General features: G+C 42.4%; 1 protein-coding gene across 2 annotated transcripts in view; it reads right to left on the bottom strand.

Moving 5' to 3' along the window:
* Positions 1 to 3,510: 3,510 nt before the first annotated feature.
* Positions 3,511 to 15,951, bottom strand: part of Crk (CRK proto-oncogene, adaptor protein) — a 29,107-nt gene continuing 16,666 nt past the window's right edge. For both annotated transcript variants that reach the window (XM_027426730.2, XM_027426731.2), the window contains exon 3: positions 3,511 to 7,101. In XM_027426730.2, coding sequence (XP_027282531.1) covers positions 6,964 to 7,101 — 138 coding nt within the window. In that variant the 3' untranslated portion in view covers positions 3,511 to 6,963. The remainder of the gene's footprint in view (positions 7,102 to 15,951) is intronic.

Here is a 15,951-nt window from a genome sequence, read left to right as displayed (position 1 = left end):
TAACCAAACAATGCAGGTCATCTGTCTGGGCAGCAAGTGCTTTTACCTGGTGAGTCATCTTTTGTAGGCCCCTACCTATTTACCACTAGAGCGGCAGTAGACCCCACTAGGGACTTCTGCAGCCACAGTCAGAAAGTAGTTGCCATAAAAGTGATGCCACTGCTGGGCACACAATGTCCAGCAGGTGAGCAGTGTGGCACAGTCTGTGGGGTTTGAATCGGAATCACCTTGACTCCTGTGTGAGTGCATGGCCCATAGGGAGTGGCACTAGTCTCAAGTGTGTCACTGTGGACACTGGCTTTGAGGTCTCATAAGCTCAAATATGGTCAGCGTGACAGTCTTTTGTTGTTTTATGGAGACAGGGTTTCTCTGTGTAACAGTTCTGACTGTCCTGGAATTCACTTTGTAAAACAAACTCACAAAGCTCTACCTGCCTCTGCCTTCAGAGTGCTGGGATTAAAGGCGTGTGCCACCACTGCCCAGTGTGAGTTTTTCCTTCTGCTGCCTACAGATCAAGATGTAGGAATCTCAGCTCTTTCAACAGCACCATGTTTGTCTGCACACCGCCAGGTCCCAAAATCATGAATGGACCAAACCTCTGAAACTGTAAGACAGTCCCAGTTAAATGTTTTCCTGTTGACATGGTAGCTGGCGATGGTGGCACATGCCTTTAATCCAGCACTTGGGAAGGCAGAGGCAGGCAGATCATTGTGAGTTCCAGGCCACCCTGGTCTACAGATTAAGTTCCAGGACAGCCAGGGCAGTTATACAGAAAAACCCTATCTCGAAAAGCAAAAAAAAAAAAAGAAAGAAAGAAAAATTGGGCTGGAGTATTGGCTCAGTGGCTAAGAAAATGTATTACTTTTGCAGAGGACCTGAGTTCAGTTCCTAGCATCTATGTCAGATAGATCACAACTGCCTGCAATCAGCTCCAGGGGATTTATCACCCTCCTCTGGACTCTGTAGGCTCCTACACACATGGAAGTCACTCACAGACACAACACACAATTTAAAACAAGAAGATAAAGCTTACAGGAACATGCATGAAACTGGAAATTATTGAGGTGACCCAGACTGAGAAAGACAAATAGCATGTTTTTTTGTTTGTTTGTTTGTTTTCTCATGAGGACACCAGCTTTTATTTGTTTGTTTGGTTTTTCAAGATAGGGTATTTCTGTGTAGACTAGGTTGTCCTCAAACTCAGATACCAGCCTGCTTCTGCCTTCAGAGTAAGTGCACTGCCACCACTGGCTCCCAGCTCTTAGTTTGCAGGTATATGCATTTATGTGGGAGCAAATGTGGGGAGAGATTACAAAACTATAAAGGGATCCATAAGAGGGAAAAGAAGATTTCAGAAAGGATGGTAGTGATGGGTTTGAATGAGGAATGTCTCCCCTAAGTTTTGGTATATGAATACTTAAATCCCACTGCTTGGAGAGACTTAGCTGAAGAAATGTTAAACAAACAAGAGACAACAAGATAATGTAATAATCAAGCTTTCTTAAAAATGAATTACAACTTTTTAAAAAGCAGCACCAGAGGCCGGGCAATAGTGGCCTTTAATCTCAGCGTTTGGGAGACACAGGCAGGTGGATCTTTATGAGTTTGAGGCGAGGCTGGTCTATAGAGTGAGTTCCAGGACAGCCAAGACTTTTGCACAGAGAAACCCTGTCCCAAAACAAAACAAAAACAAACACACACACACACACACACACAACAACAACAAAACAAAAAGCACCTGCTCTCTGTGCACTCTGCTCACTGCCATTCAGCTCTGAACTCCAATCCTTTTCTGAACCAAGATCTCACTATGTAGCCCTAGAATTTCAGCCTGGGCTGGAGTATGACTGTGTTCAAAGAAAAAAAGAGTAATGGGGTTATACTGTAATTCCAGTGGAAGGAAAGATATGCATGATATGCACAAGTAATCCCAGTCATTCCTCCTATTATATTCTTTTTTAGCACATAACTCCTGAAAACATTTGGACCCCTGGCTCAGGCCAATTCTACTACCAACCCACTTTGGCATTAGTATATGGTCATGCCCATGGCTGTCACACATAGATGGGATTCACCAGGGTCCTGCCCTGTACCTAAGTAACAGAAGATAGATCTCATGTTTGTATGCCTGTGCATCACAGGTGTCTCTACTGCCCGAGGAAGCCAGAAGAGGGCATTAGGTCCCCTGTAACTGGAGCTGCAGTTTTGAGCTGTTATATCGATGCCGGAACAGCAAGAGTAGCATGTGAAGTTACCACTGTGGCACCTCTCCAGCCCTGAATGTTTCGAATGTATGAAGCAACTTCCATATAGTCTTTTAGAACAAAGCATGTTGAACATAACTTGATGCTCTGAGGAATGGGAGTCAGCCTTTTGGAGCGTGGCTAAAGCCACAAACTCAAAGATATAAACCAGAGGGGCTGAAGAAATGGCTCAGGGGTTAAGAGCACTTCCAGAGGTCCTGAGTTGAATTTCCAACAACTATATGGTGGCTCACAACCATCTGTAATGAGATCCGGTGCCCTCTTCTGGCATGAGTGATACATGACTTATACATAATTAAAAAAAAAAAAAAAGTAAAGAACATTATGTGTTTAATATAGTTAGCAAGTGATAAGATTAACTTCCCTTCTGTGGAAAAAAACACACACACAAAGAATGGGAAGTACCCACCCTCTTGAGAACAAACAAACTATGGAGAACATTTTGCATATCTGTAAAGGACCCTAAGTAGATGTGACTGAACCTAGTTTTTGCTGCTAGGGAAGCAGCTGAGGTAACCTTCACTCCACATTCTCCAGCACACTTTACTGAGGAAAACATTCAGTACTTCTATGATCTTGTGGTGCTGGGGGCTGAAGCTAAAGCCTCATTCATGTTGGGCATCCACTCTTCCTCTGAGACCCAATGTCAGCCCTCAGCAAGTTGACTCCTGGGAGCCAAGCTCTGTGCTAGGCTTTGAAAACTGAAGAAACAGACATTACTCTTGCCTTGTTGGAGTTGTTATAGTTGAGCCAAACAATCATAAAAAACGGTATGTAACTACTGCCCAGAAGGTGGTGGTACAAGTCTATAAACTCCCAGGAGGAGTTTAAGTTGGAACCAAAAGTAAAGGGTGTGCGTGCGTGTGCGTGTGTGCGTGCGTGCGTGCGTGCGAGTGTGCGTGCGTGTGTGTGTGTGTGTGCGTGCGTGTGTGTGCGTGCGTGTGCGTGCGTGCGTGTGTGTGTGTGTGTGTTATGGTGTGTGTGTGTGTGTGTGTGTGTGTGTTATGGTGGTACGGCTGGTCCATGAGATAAGCTGAAGATTGGCAGAACTCACTTTCTTTACAACAGGGGTGGGGGCAGAGCTCCTTCAGCTCCTGCTCCTACATCTGGGCCTCTTCCCACATTTTTTGTGCAGGCAACCCCCTCCACATTTATGAGAAAACTTCACCCTAAGTTCTCTGAGCTACTAAACATGGGCTGTATGAACACTCTGAGACTATGTAAAGGAACCCAACAATCAACATAGTAAAACAAAAGTTGGACAGTTTATTTTGTCAAAAGTTGAAATACACTTTATCACCTTGCTGTTAAGCTTGCATATGCCAAAGCTGGATCCCCTCCTCGCCCTGGAGGAATCTGCTTTCGCTCTACACTGACATACTAAGTCCACAGCAGCAACTAAGAGGTCATGTTTTGAGTCTAAGGCAGAGTATAATAGGGCAATAAATAAAATTTGTCTGTTAGGTATTTAGCAGACAGGGTCTTGCTAAGTTGTCCAGACTGACCCTCAAATTCCTGGGTTTAAATAATTCCACAGCCTGGGAAGTGCTAGGATGATGGGAACATGCCACAGCACCATGAAACTATAGTTCCCAATAATAGAGTGAATGACATCAATTTGGAGCATATACACACTTTGAGGAAGGATGGCATGAACATACAGAAATGTACAATCTACTTTTGCCGTTGTTACTTTAGAGCCTTCCCTGAGCATCTGATACTTATATTAAAAAGGAGAAACTAATGGAATACCTATACTAACATTCTAAAGACTGGCGTCTGACTTTTACAAAGTTCCCTATCACACCATCATCTTCTCACACTCACAAATACCCATTTCCAGACAAATCTGGTGTTCTGTTCACAACATGCTTCCTTTAGGTTCCATAGATAAATTCCTTTATGTTTCCCTCACAGCATACCTATGATTGACCCCATCTTGAAGCACCTACCATGTATGTAATATTTTATTATGTATCTATTGATTGGCAGTCGACACACATACCTTCTTTTCCTAAAAACATAAAGGTTTCACTCTTTTGTGACAAATATTCCAAGATTGTTTTCTCCAAAAGATCACCAAGCCAAACATTTGGCCATACTTTTATTTACTACATATACTATAAACATATACAATACATGCTACAAAAAAAATTTTTTTTTAAATTTAACTGTCAAGAAAGTGTATAGTGTTATAATACAATGGCACATGTTCATATTTTATTTCAAATCGGTTCGCTTATCACCCATTTCAAACCATTAATAGTGAAATGTTACTTGTGGAAAATTAAAATCTATTTGCATTATTAATAAACAATTCCAACAAATTAATAAGAATTAACCACGTCATATTAGTATCCAAAAATGGGCTCTTGCAGAAGTGATTATATAAAACATAGCAGCCGATTTTGTTTACTTTGCTCTGGGACAATGTACAGATGCACTTGACTAGGATTCTAGCGCTTGCTATTTTTGGAAGATATTTGTAAGAAGTCCTTTGATCTCGTGAGGTCCAGTAACTGCTACACACAGCCAACTCCAACCAAACAGTTCCTGTAATGGCTCTGAACAACTAATCACTGAGGAGCTCTTCTGATTCCTGTAGAGCTGCATATCCCAACAACACCACACATAATGAAGAGACAGTACAAGCCAGCATCAAAGGCAAAAGGAAACACAAATGTTCAAATCAGTTGTGACAAGAATTTTCTATAAATATTTTAGATGCCATAATTTCAGAGACAGATTTTTTTTTTTTTAATTTAACTAATATATTTGTTTTTTGAGACAAGGTCTTACTTTGGAACTCTGACTGTCCTGAAAGTAACTCTGTAGACCAGGCTGGCCTCAAACTCAGAGATCCACCGGCCTCTGCCTCCCAAGTGCTGGGACTAAAGGTGTGTGCCACCACACCTGGCATGGGAAAACAAGATTTGATGTGCATTTGGATTTACAGTATCTATACTAACTGAAAACTGAACCAAGTAGTCAGGTGAAATATGTCACATGCTGCAAATCTGTCCACTCAACATCACTGAGCACCTACTATGTGTTTAGCACTGTGCCAACATCTCCAAAGTTGAGTATTAACATCTTCATCAAGCATTTACCTTAGAGTGAGGTACAAATGTATTAAATTAGCGTCAACTCATTAGTTTGCCTGTGGTAATGTATGAGATCCTATGCCAATTGGTGTCCCTGGGCCATTTAACAAGTTTCAGCACTCTGCTCATTCTTTCATACAAAATTTCTACACACATGTGCTAAGCAATGTGTTAACCACTGCAATACCATGATTTGATATATGTTCAAAGAATGCAAATTCATCAAATCAATCTATACAGAACTAAAAAGGTACATTATTTTTCGAAAATGAGGTTCAAAGCAAAGTATAAGGTGTTTCTATTGGTCATACCACACCAGAGACCAGCAAGTGCCTTTTATCACCCAAAAGCCTCATATTACAGTCTAAAGAAACCCTAAATCATTTGTGGCCTCACAGGCCTATTCTTTGGAGCATCTGACCCCACATAAATCAATCTATACTTTAAAGGGCTTATAAACTAAATCTGGACAAAGGAAAACCCAAATGATGTAATGTACTTATAAAGTAATGTACTTCAAGAACTATTTTGGCCATGTAAAGTAATACGTAAGTAATTTAGGACTGGAACAGTTTTCAAAGTACTAATCCTACCCCAAATGCATAGAATTCTAATCTGCCTTTTATACAACTTGCACTTGATGCAGAGGGCAGAGTTTGGCCCCTGATACCCTCTACAGAATACAGTAAGTGTTGGTCCTTCCACTCCAAGTAGAATCTGAGAACTCTAAGTATCCCATTAGGATACTAGCAATCAGGAGAAATGGCCCTGCCGGATCCGTTCCATCAGCAAGGAGTCTCTTAGCTGTGGTAGCATTGTGAACCTATGATGCCCCCTTGGGGGAAGGCAGAGAGCTGGGAGTTTATCCACTGAGTGAACCCAATACTGGCTTAAAGCTATGCACTGAATAAAGTGCTCTGCACATCCTGCTTCTCATCTGGAATGAAGATAGTCACTATCCTAAGAATCAGGCCACTTATAGGTACAGGGGAAGAGAGTAACAAGGAAAGAATCCAAGAAAAGTATGAAGCATTGACTGGGAAGGAAGACAAATGCCTCTAGTAGTGTTCTCAGAATCCTCAGGATTTGAAATGTCAGAATGAGTCATAAAATGGTCATGGTCCATAAATGCAAATGCAATCCCACTAGGTAATATTCACACAGTGCATGATTACTTCATGCGAGTGGGAGGAACAGTCTGCTGCCAACTGGTAGTATGGTGTCAGAATGAAAACAAAACCACTGAAGAAATCAGGGTAAGCAGTGTGTAACATTCTTTTCCTGACCGTCAGTTTTCCACAGGTTGATCTACCCTGTCCAAGAGAAGGGAGGCAAGGTATTTACCTCCTCTCATACAGGCATGGCCACTATCACCTTAACTGCCAAATTCAGAAGTTAACCACACAAGCCCTCCAGTTTCGTACCCTGAATATGGTAAATACGAGTAAGAATGGAGTAATTCAGTCTTTAAAAAGATCACAGGTAACAGAACACTTATATAAACTAGACTGCTTTGACACCTGTAAGAGAATTGTATAGATGGCAACTGGGGGAAAACAGATTGTTCCATCTGTCAGCAAACTGTTGATCTATCCTCAGCTGAAGTCCTCATCAGGGTTCTGTTGATCCAGCAGACGGACATGTGTGAATGGGAAGTGACCTCGTTTGCCATTACACTCCCCTTCCCACTGACCACTCACATTAATCTTCGTAACCTTTACCAGCTCACCGACCTGCAGGACGAGAATAAGGAGAGCACTTTATTTCCAGTTAAGAAGGCAAGCTGAAAATCTCCATTCTCTGTTAGGCATACCCTGCCCATGTGATTGCTCTAGGGCTGATGTTATAGAGAAATGGCTACTCACTACCTCCCCAGCCCCAGCCACCAGACTGGTTACTTGTGGTTAATGCAGGCAAAAGGAAGGAGTGTTGTTAGCAGTGGAAAAAAGACAGAGAATACAGAAAGCAAAAATGATCCTAAAAATTGATACTTTCTGTGAATCTCAGCATGTCTAGATGAGCTGATATTCCTTTTCTCTGGTCTACTATTCTCAGCAACCCCCACCCCACGCCATAAGGTATGGCTTAGGGAATAATGCCTAGCTCTTCCTGGCATATGTGGTAGCATGGCCCAACCCCTACCCCAGGACAACTCTCTCTCATACAATATTGTGGCTGCCACTGCTTGCACAGCAAAGGCAACCATAGCAAGCACACTGCATTTGGATTCAGAAAATAAAGTATTCCTATTGTTTTTCAGCCAAGACCAAATCTTTACCTAGAGAAGATACAGGCCAAAATGCCACCTCTCAAATCTAACTGACTTGCCACTCCTTAAAATGGCATGTGTTTACTACCCAATCAGGGACAAAGGAAACAAAATCCACTAACTACTATAGCTATAACCAGACAACTATAACTCCTTCCATTTATACAATGTCCTTTATAAAAACAAATATGAAGTTTTTTAACAAGATATACCTCTGCCATGGCATGAACTCAAGACAAGATCAGTTTGATAAACTAAAACATTAAAGAAACAGCATGGTGGGCCAGGCGTTGGTGGCGCACGCCTTTAATCCCAGCACTCGGGAGGCAGAGGCAGGCAGATCTCTGTGAGTTCGAGGCTAGCCTGTCTCCAGAGGGAGTGCCAGGATAGGCTCCAAAGCTACATAGAGAAACACAGTCTGGAAACAACCCCCAAAAAAAATAAAAAAAGAAAAGAAAGAAACAGCATGGTGTTGCATGTTGTAATGCTAGCACTTGGACACAAAAGTAGGAAGAGGACAAGTTTAAAGCTATCCTCAGCTACATGGGAAATGTGAAGCATGTGTACCAGTCTAGACAAGTCCTGTCTCAAAAGAGAAAGTGTAACAACAACAACAAAAAGACCCTGAGTAGTCAGATAATGACCATTGTTTGCTTGTCACTTGGGTTTTACATTGTTCACGTATGTAAGTATGTCTTTTGAGGGTTTTTTGTTTGTTTGTTTTTTCCCAGTTTTTTGAGACAGGGTTTCTCTGTGTAGCTTTGGAGCCTATCCTGGCACTCGCTCTGGAGACCAGGCTGGCCTTGAACTCACAGAGCTCTGCCTGCACCTGCCTCCCGAGTGCTGGGATTAAAGGCGTGCGCCACCAATGCCCGGCTTGAGTATATTTTATAGATGTTAATTTCTAATTCTCAAAATAACCCTTCATGATAAAGAACATTTTAAAACTTATAAAGTGGAGGATTAGGACAATCATTGATATTCACACAGCTATTGATTTGAACTCAGGGTTCTGTGATGCCAGTGCTCACTGTGTCGGCTAACATTGAAGCCCTGCACTATGAGGCTGCAGGACTCCCTAAGAACGTCTCTAGGAGTTACTGTGCAAAACCAACTCATGTGAACGCCAGGGTCTCCTACAGAACATCTGATCTCACTAACAGGGAAAACTCTTGCTTACTGGTTGATCTGTAATTTCCCAAGGAAAAATCTGAAAGCCACAAAGGCCTAGTGTGGTTGTTTGAATAACAGAAAAACAAAACAGGCCAGAGGGGAGTAATGGAAATAAGGGATAAGATACAAAGGGTGAAAAAAAGCAGCTCTAACTGCCAGTGCCACGAGGACTGGGGCTATCTGTGCAAAGGCAGAAGAGGACGACAGACCACTACTGAAACCAGGCTTAGACCCTCCAGTTTGCTAGCACCAGAGTTCACTTCACTGCTAGCAATTACCCAGCTCAAAGTGCCTGATATCCAAAGTGGCTGACTCTGACAACCACAGATTTTCATATAGTCTCCAGGGACCCAAGACATCAAAATAAAATTTCACTTCTAGTAAAAGTAATTTAAGGCTAGGTTGCACCTCCATGATATGGCATGCACACAGCATACACAGGACCCTAGACAACTGACATGAGGGAGCAAGTGCTGCAAATATTTGAAATGTTGACCTACATGAGCATCGAAGTACAGTGTCCACCTGTAAATTCACTAAACTGAGTAAGTTCTGCACGTTACCAAGTGATTGTATGCCACTGTAAAAAGGGGGAGGATATCTGTCAATATTTTACTAAGCTTTTCCTAGATGTTAGAACATCCCATCTGTCATCAGGCCTTTTCTCTTTTAAAAAGAAATGGGGAGTTCTTCTAGGGCCAGATGTCCTAGAGGACAGAAAGTATGTACTGCATACATCAAACCTTTGTCAAGCAGAGCCATCGTTTTTTTTTTTTTTCTCCTTCCTGTGGGTTTTTTGTTTTGGAGACAGGGTCTCCTCACTATGCAGTCCTAGCTGGACTCAAATTCACAGGGAACTGCCTGCCTCTGCCACCCAAATGCTGGAATGAAAAGTCTGTGCTACTATGCCTGGCTTTAGAGCCATCTTTCAGATTCCAGAGGTGATGAAGCACACCTTTAATCCCAGCATTCAGGAGGCCAGTGGAAGGCAGATTTCTTTGATTTTGAGCCAAGCCTGGTCTCTAGAATGAATTCAATGACAGCCAGGAGTACACAGAGAAGCCCTGTCTCTAAAACCAAAACCAACCAAACAAAAATATATAGAGAGATTCTCCTGATTTCACCCTACAAAGGAGACTCGAGATACATTGTATTTTACTCTTTGTGTGTGTGTGTGTGGGGGGGGGTTCGAGACACGGTTTCTCTGTGGCTTTGGAGGCTGTCCTGGAACTAGCTCTTGTAGACCAGGATGGTCTTGAACTCACAGAGATCCATCCGCCTGCCTCTGCCTCTCAAGTACTATCTTAAATACGAAACTCACCAAAACATCAGGGGCTAAAGGGAAAAGGAGAACATCAATGAAATGATTGGCTTTGTTTGTTTTGGGTGAGTTCAAGATAGCTGTTTTCTGTAAAACAGCTCTGGCTGTCTCACAACTCACTTTGTAGACTAGGCTGGCCTCCAATTTACAGAGATCTACCTGACTCTGCCTCCCAAGTGCAGGGATTAAAGGTTATGTGCTATCACACCCAGCAATGTTTGTAAATTTTTTTGTTTGTTTTTTTAAGACAGGGTTTCTATGTGTAGCTTTGGAGCCTGTCCTGGAACTAGTCTTGTAGACCAGGTTGGTCTCGAACTCACAGTGCTGGGATTAAGGGTGCGCTCCACCACCACCCAGCTGTTTGTAATTTTTAAATGGACCTATGAGTGACATGTAAATAGTCAGCTAGGCTAATCAAACTCCCCAAAGTGGCCTTGAACTACAAATACTTCAAAAAGACAATGATGGGAATACCCTTTGTAGCCCACGGGGTCATCCTCCTGATTATGCTCCAAGTACTCTGTGGCTCTTGAGGAAGGACAAGAGCCAAAGAGAACAAGGGCTTCCAGCAAAGCCACATGAGACGGCTTTCCCAACAGTTTGGATAAAAGGGAAGCTGTCAATCCTGGGGCATCAAGAGTGGTTCTTGCTGTCTCAGAAAAGCCAGACAAGAGGTTTGTTTTGGTTTTCTGATAGGCAGGTAGCTAACTGACCCTCATAGCTCTGAGGATGAACTGCTGCTGCTCCTGCCCAGGCCTCCTCATCTCCCAAGTGCTGATATATTATGTGCAGCACCCTGTCTGGCTTTTGTACTATTTTATTTTTGTCTGTTTGAGACAGGGTCTTACTGTATAGTCTTGGCTGGCTTGAACTTATTATACAGACAAAGCTGGCCCCAACTTTTAGAAATTCTCCTGCCTCTGTTCCCCCCAAAGTGTCACAAAGCCAGTATCTGCCCCAGAAATGTTACAAGTTTCTCTCTCCCTCCCACCCCCCTCTCTATGAGACAGGGTTTCTCTGTATAACAGCCCTGACTGTCCCAGAACTCGCTTTGTAAACCAGGCCTCAAACTCATAGAGCGCCACCTGCCTCTGCCTCCTAAAGTACTGAAATTAAAGGTGTCTGCCACCACTGCCAGCCATTTCAAATAGTTTTTAAATACTTATTTTTATTTAATGTGCATTGGTGTTTTGTATAAATGTATGTCTGTATAAGGATCCCCTTGGGCGAGAGTTACAAATAGTTGTGAGCAGCCATGTGGGTTCTGGTAATTGAACCCTGGCCCTCTAGAAGAGAAGCCAGTGTTCTTAGCTGCTGAGTCATCTCTCTGGCCATTATTTCAAATTTTAAGTGACTATTAATAAAAAACAAAACAATAACAATGAAAAGTTGGAGTACATGGTATAACACATATAAATTTTAGAATGCTGGAGGCTGAACCAGGAGACACAAGCTAGCCTGGGTTACAGTCTCTATTCTCAACATTAACCACAAAGATAAAACAAGAAATAAAGACGTTAACATGTATTATCAAGACTCTCAAGATACCTTTAACTTCTGATCCTCCTGCTTCTACCCCCTAAGACCAGGATAACAACCACAAGTTCTGATGAATTTTTTTATTCCTGAGATAGGATCTGGCTATATAGTCCTAGCTGGCCTGGTACTACTAACTCTGTATTATTCTAAACTGGCCTTGAACTCAGTAATTCTTGTTAGTTTCACAAGCGTTGATTTTTGGGTCAGCTCAGCTTCTTTTTCCTTTTTACTCTTGGGGAGAGAGGGTAAAGGAGGAAGCTCCATTGTTTGTCTCCATCTGGTCCTCATCCTCCTGACCAACCGATCCTTTAACATCCTCAAGAGCAAGCCTAAGGATGAAGCAGAGATTCATCTATGAAGGGGACCAAATACAGCTATTGGTTCCCAGGAAACTCAATGAACTGGTTTGTTTCCTGGCTCTATACAGCTAAAGTCAGCTGTGACCCTAGTGAAAACATAATCAAACTAGAATGGTCCAGGAACAAAAGAATGCCCAGCTAGCCTCACCAGGAAGTTTTAGCAATAATGAAAAAGCCCAAATGGCATTAAATTCTCAAATACACTAAACAGGAGGCTATCGGGGAACTATGTAAGCTCCTTTGTGGGTACACCCCAGAAGACTGCTTTTCTAGGTTTTGTCCCTATTACCTAAAAGGAGAGCCAGCAACAACCACCAGTTTTCCTCTGATCCAGACTGGCAGGATTCCAATGAGCACAGCACAGGGACAGAAAGCCAGGGAGAAAGAAACAAGTGAAGAGAATCAGTGGCCTCCTGTGTGCCAGGGAGCCCAGAGTTCAACAGGTGTTTTCCTGTTATTCTTCATGATGTATACTTTTAAATTAGCTCTTTACATTTGTGTGTGTGTGTGTGTGTGTGTGTGTGTGTGTGTGTGTGTGTGTGTGTGTGTGTGTGTATTTACACCACAGCACACACATGGAGGTCAGAGGCAACTTGGAGAGTCGGGTCTCTTTTCTTTTTCGTAGCATGGGCTTCCAGGATGGAACTCAGATCTCAGGCTTTGATGGCAAGCGTCCTTACCTGCACAATCATTTCACCAGCCCCACAATATATTCTGAGGCAGTATTTCTCAGTGAACCCGAGCTCACCAATCTGGCATAGCCTAGCTATCCAGTAACTCCAGGGATCCTGTGTCTGCCTCATCCAGGTGCTGGAATTAAAGGTACATGTTGTTGTCCCAGGGATCCAAACTCAGATAAAGTCATGTGTGGCAAGTGAAGTAACTCATCTCCCCAGCCCCATCCAAACATTTTTTAACATAACAAAGGCAAAAAAATATTTTAAGATTTGTCTGGGGATAAAGTTAAGGAAATTATAGCAATCTAAGTCAGGAGTCAACCAATTACTGCTTCTGAATCAAATCCAGATTGCTGTTTTGTAGATAGTTTATTTATCATTGTGAGTGTGTTTGTGAGGACAGCTCTGTGGAGTCGGTTCTCTCCCTGTCCGGATTGCTGTTTTGTAGATAGTTTATTTATCACTATGTGTGTTTGTGCTGGCTTTGGAGGTTAGAGGACAGTTCTGTGGAGTCGGTTCTCTCCCTGTCCTTCTGCAGGGGTCTGACCACTACATGGTCCCGACTCATGAGCACTCCACTCTGCTACTGTAATTGGAAGGTAGTTATCAATCAGACAACAGGTGGAGCCTGCTGTGTTCAATAAAGCTACTTGTGAGCTAACAAGTCCCTAGAGAACTTGCTTCAAACCTTAATTAAGACTTGAGTTCAGTTCCCCTAAGTCAAGTAAACATGGAAGGAGAGGTTCAATGGTATACACCTCTAATCTCAGCACTCAGGAGGTGGATATATCTAAGTTTGAGGCCAGTCTGGTCTTCACTGTGAGTTCCATGCCAAGGCTACATAGATGATGTCTAAATAAATAAAATCAAAAGGGGCTAAGAACCAGGCATAGTGTCTCACACCTGTAATCCCAGTTTTTGCAAGACTGAGGCAGAAGGAATGCCTTAAGTCTGAGACGAGACTGGGCTACAAGTGGGAGTTCCTGCCTCAAAAAGAAAAGGCTAGGGATACAGTTAATCAATAGATAACTTTCCTAGCATGCAAAGCTTTGATTTAATCTCTACTACCATGGAAAACAAAGCTGGGAGCTAGGCACAGTGACATACACCTTTAATCCCAGAATATGGGAGGTAGAGACAGACAGATCCCTGTGAGTTTAAAGCCAGTTGGTCTACATAGTGAATTCGAGGCCAGGGCTATACAGTGAGACTCTGTCTCAAAAACAAACAAATCCTTGCCCTCACAAAGAAAAGCTAAACAAAAGCAATTTCTTCGTCAGGAGTTGTATCAAAGGGGTAGAATACTTGCCTAGCATCTATGAGAGGCCTAGATTCAAATCCCCACACTACAATTTTTTTTTTCTAAAAATTAGTATTATAAATGAGACCAAAAGTTCCCAAACTGAGCAGTGTCAGAGGCATGGCACAAACCACACAAGAGTGCCAGAAAGTATTTTAAACTGTTGAGGGAAACACAGTAGTACTTGAACTGTACTGATTACTAGGCAGGGCTGGAAAGATGACTCAGTGGTTAAGAGCACTGGCTGGTCTTTCAAAGGACCCAAGTTCAATTCCCAGCACCCCCATGGAAGCTCATAACTGTAACTCCAGTTTCAAGGAACCTGACACTCTCATATACATACACATGCAGGCAAAACCCCAATGCACACTAAATAAATAAATAAATCTTTTTTTAAAAGTTATTAGGAGCCAGGCGTTGGTGACGCACTTTAATCCCAGCACTCGGGAGGCAGAGGCAGGCAGATCTCTGTGAGTTCAAGACAAGCCTGGTCTACACAGCAAATGCCAGGATAGGCTCCAAAGCTACATAGAGAAACCCTGTCTCGCCCCCGCCAAAAAAAGTTACTAGGCTACAGAAGTTCAATTTTGACAAAAGGTCACATTAGAGGTACTTAAAAGATATCATGTTTATGAAGTTGGACTGTGGAAGTTGTAATAAAAATAACCATCCAGGGCTGGGTAGTAGTATTGCATGCCTTTAATCCCAGCATTCAAGAGGCAAAGGCAGGTTGATCTCTGTGAGATGGAAGCTAGCCTGGTCTACAGAGTGAGTTCCAGGACAGCTAGAGCTACACACAGAAACCCCGTCTCCAAAAACAAAAACCAAACAAACAAACAAACAAAAACATCCACCATCCAGGTAGGCCTGGTGTCAGCATTTGGAGACAGAGGCAGGAAGATCAGGATCAAGGCCATCTTCAACTACAAAAGGAAATGGAGAACACAGTGGGCTACAAAAGACTCAGTCTCAAAAATACTAAGGTACGGACAATGGTTACCAAGCCAATGAGTTTAGTCCCTGAGTGTACCCCTGTAGTGGTACATGGTGGAAGAGAACTGACTCAAGTTGTCCTCTAATCTTCACATGTAAAGTCATTCATTACATGTATTAATTCCCCAAAATACATACATACATATAATCTTTTAAATTATATAAACAAAAATCAAGTAAGCAAAAATGAATGATAGGATATGACTATGAGCACAATACAAAAATATCATAAAGAAACACATTACTTTGTATGATCACTCAAAAAAATGTATGTAACTTACAAATGTAAAAGTAAAGTGAGCTGGGCGTTGGTGGCACACACCTTTAATCCCAGCACTCAGGAGGCAGAGGCAGGTGGATCTCCTGGTCTTCAGAGCGAGTGCCAGGATAGGCTCCAAAGCTACACAAAGAAACCCTGTCTCGAAAAACCAAAAAAAAAAAAAAAGTAAAGTGAGAGCCAGGCAGTGGTAACGAATGCCTTTAATCCCAGCACTTGAGAGGCAGAGACAGGAGGATCTCTAGGCCAGCCTTGTCTACAAAGCAAGTTCCAGGACAGCCTCCAAAGCTACAGAGAAATTCTATCTTGAAAAACAAACAACAACAAAAACAACATACAAAGTTTTTTGATTCTCAAGAAAAAAAAGTTATTATGAAGATACCAATAACAGTTTTAATATTTGAAAGGTCAATTTGTTATTTCCAAAGTCCTCTGTGTGTGTGTGTTGCTAGGGATTAAAATAAGGACCTTGGGGACACCAAAAATCAACAAACAAACAATAAACAAATGTATAAATGTTTTCATTTCTGTGTTTGCAAAGAGGTCAGATCTCCTTGGAACAAAACTGATGAGCTGCCTGATGTGGAAAACCCAGGTCCTCTGTAAGAAACAAAAATGATCCTAACCTGTAAGTCATGTCTCTAGCCACCACCCCCCCACCCCCCCACCCCCGCC

The sequence above is a fragment of the Cricetulus griseus genome, chromosome 7 (genome assembly GCF_003668045.3).
Source record: "Cricetulus griseus strain 17A/GY chromosome 7, alternate assembly CriGri-PICRH-1.0, whole genome shotgun sequence".
Taxonomy (NCBI): Eukaryota; Metazoa; Chordata; class Mammalia; order Rodentia; family Cricetidae; genus Cricetulus; species Cricetulus griseus.
This window is presented reverse-complemented; position numbering and strand designations above follow the sequence as displayed.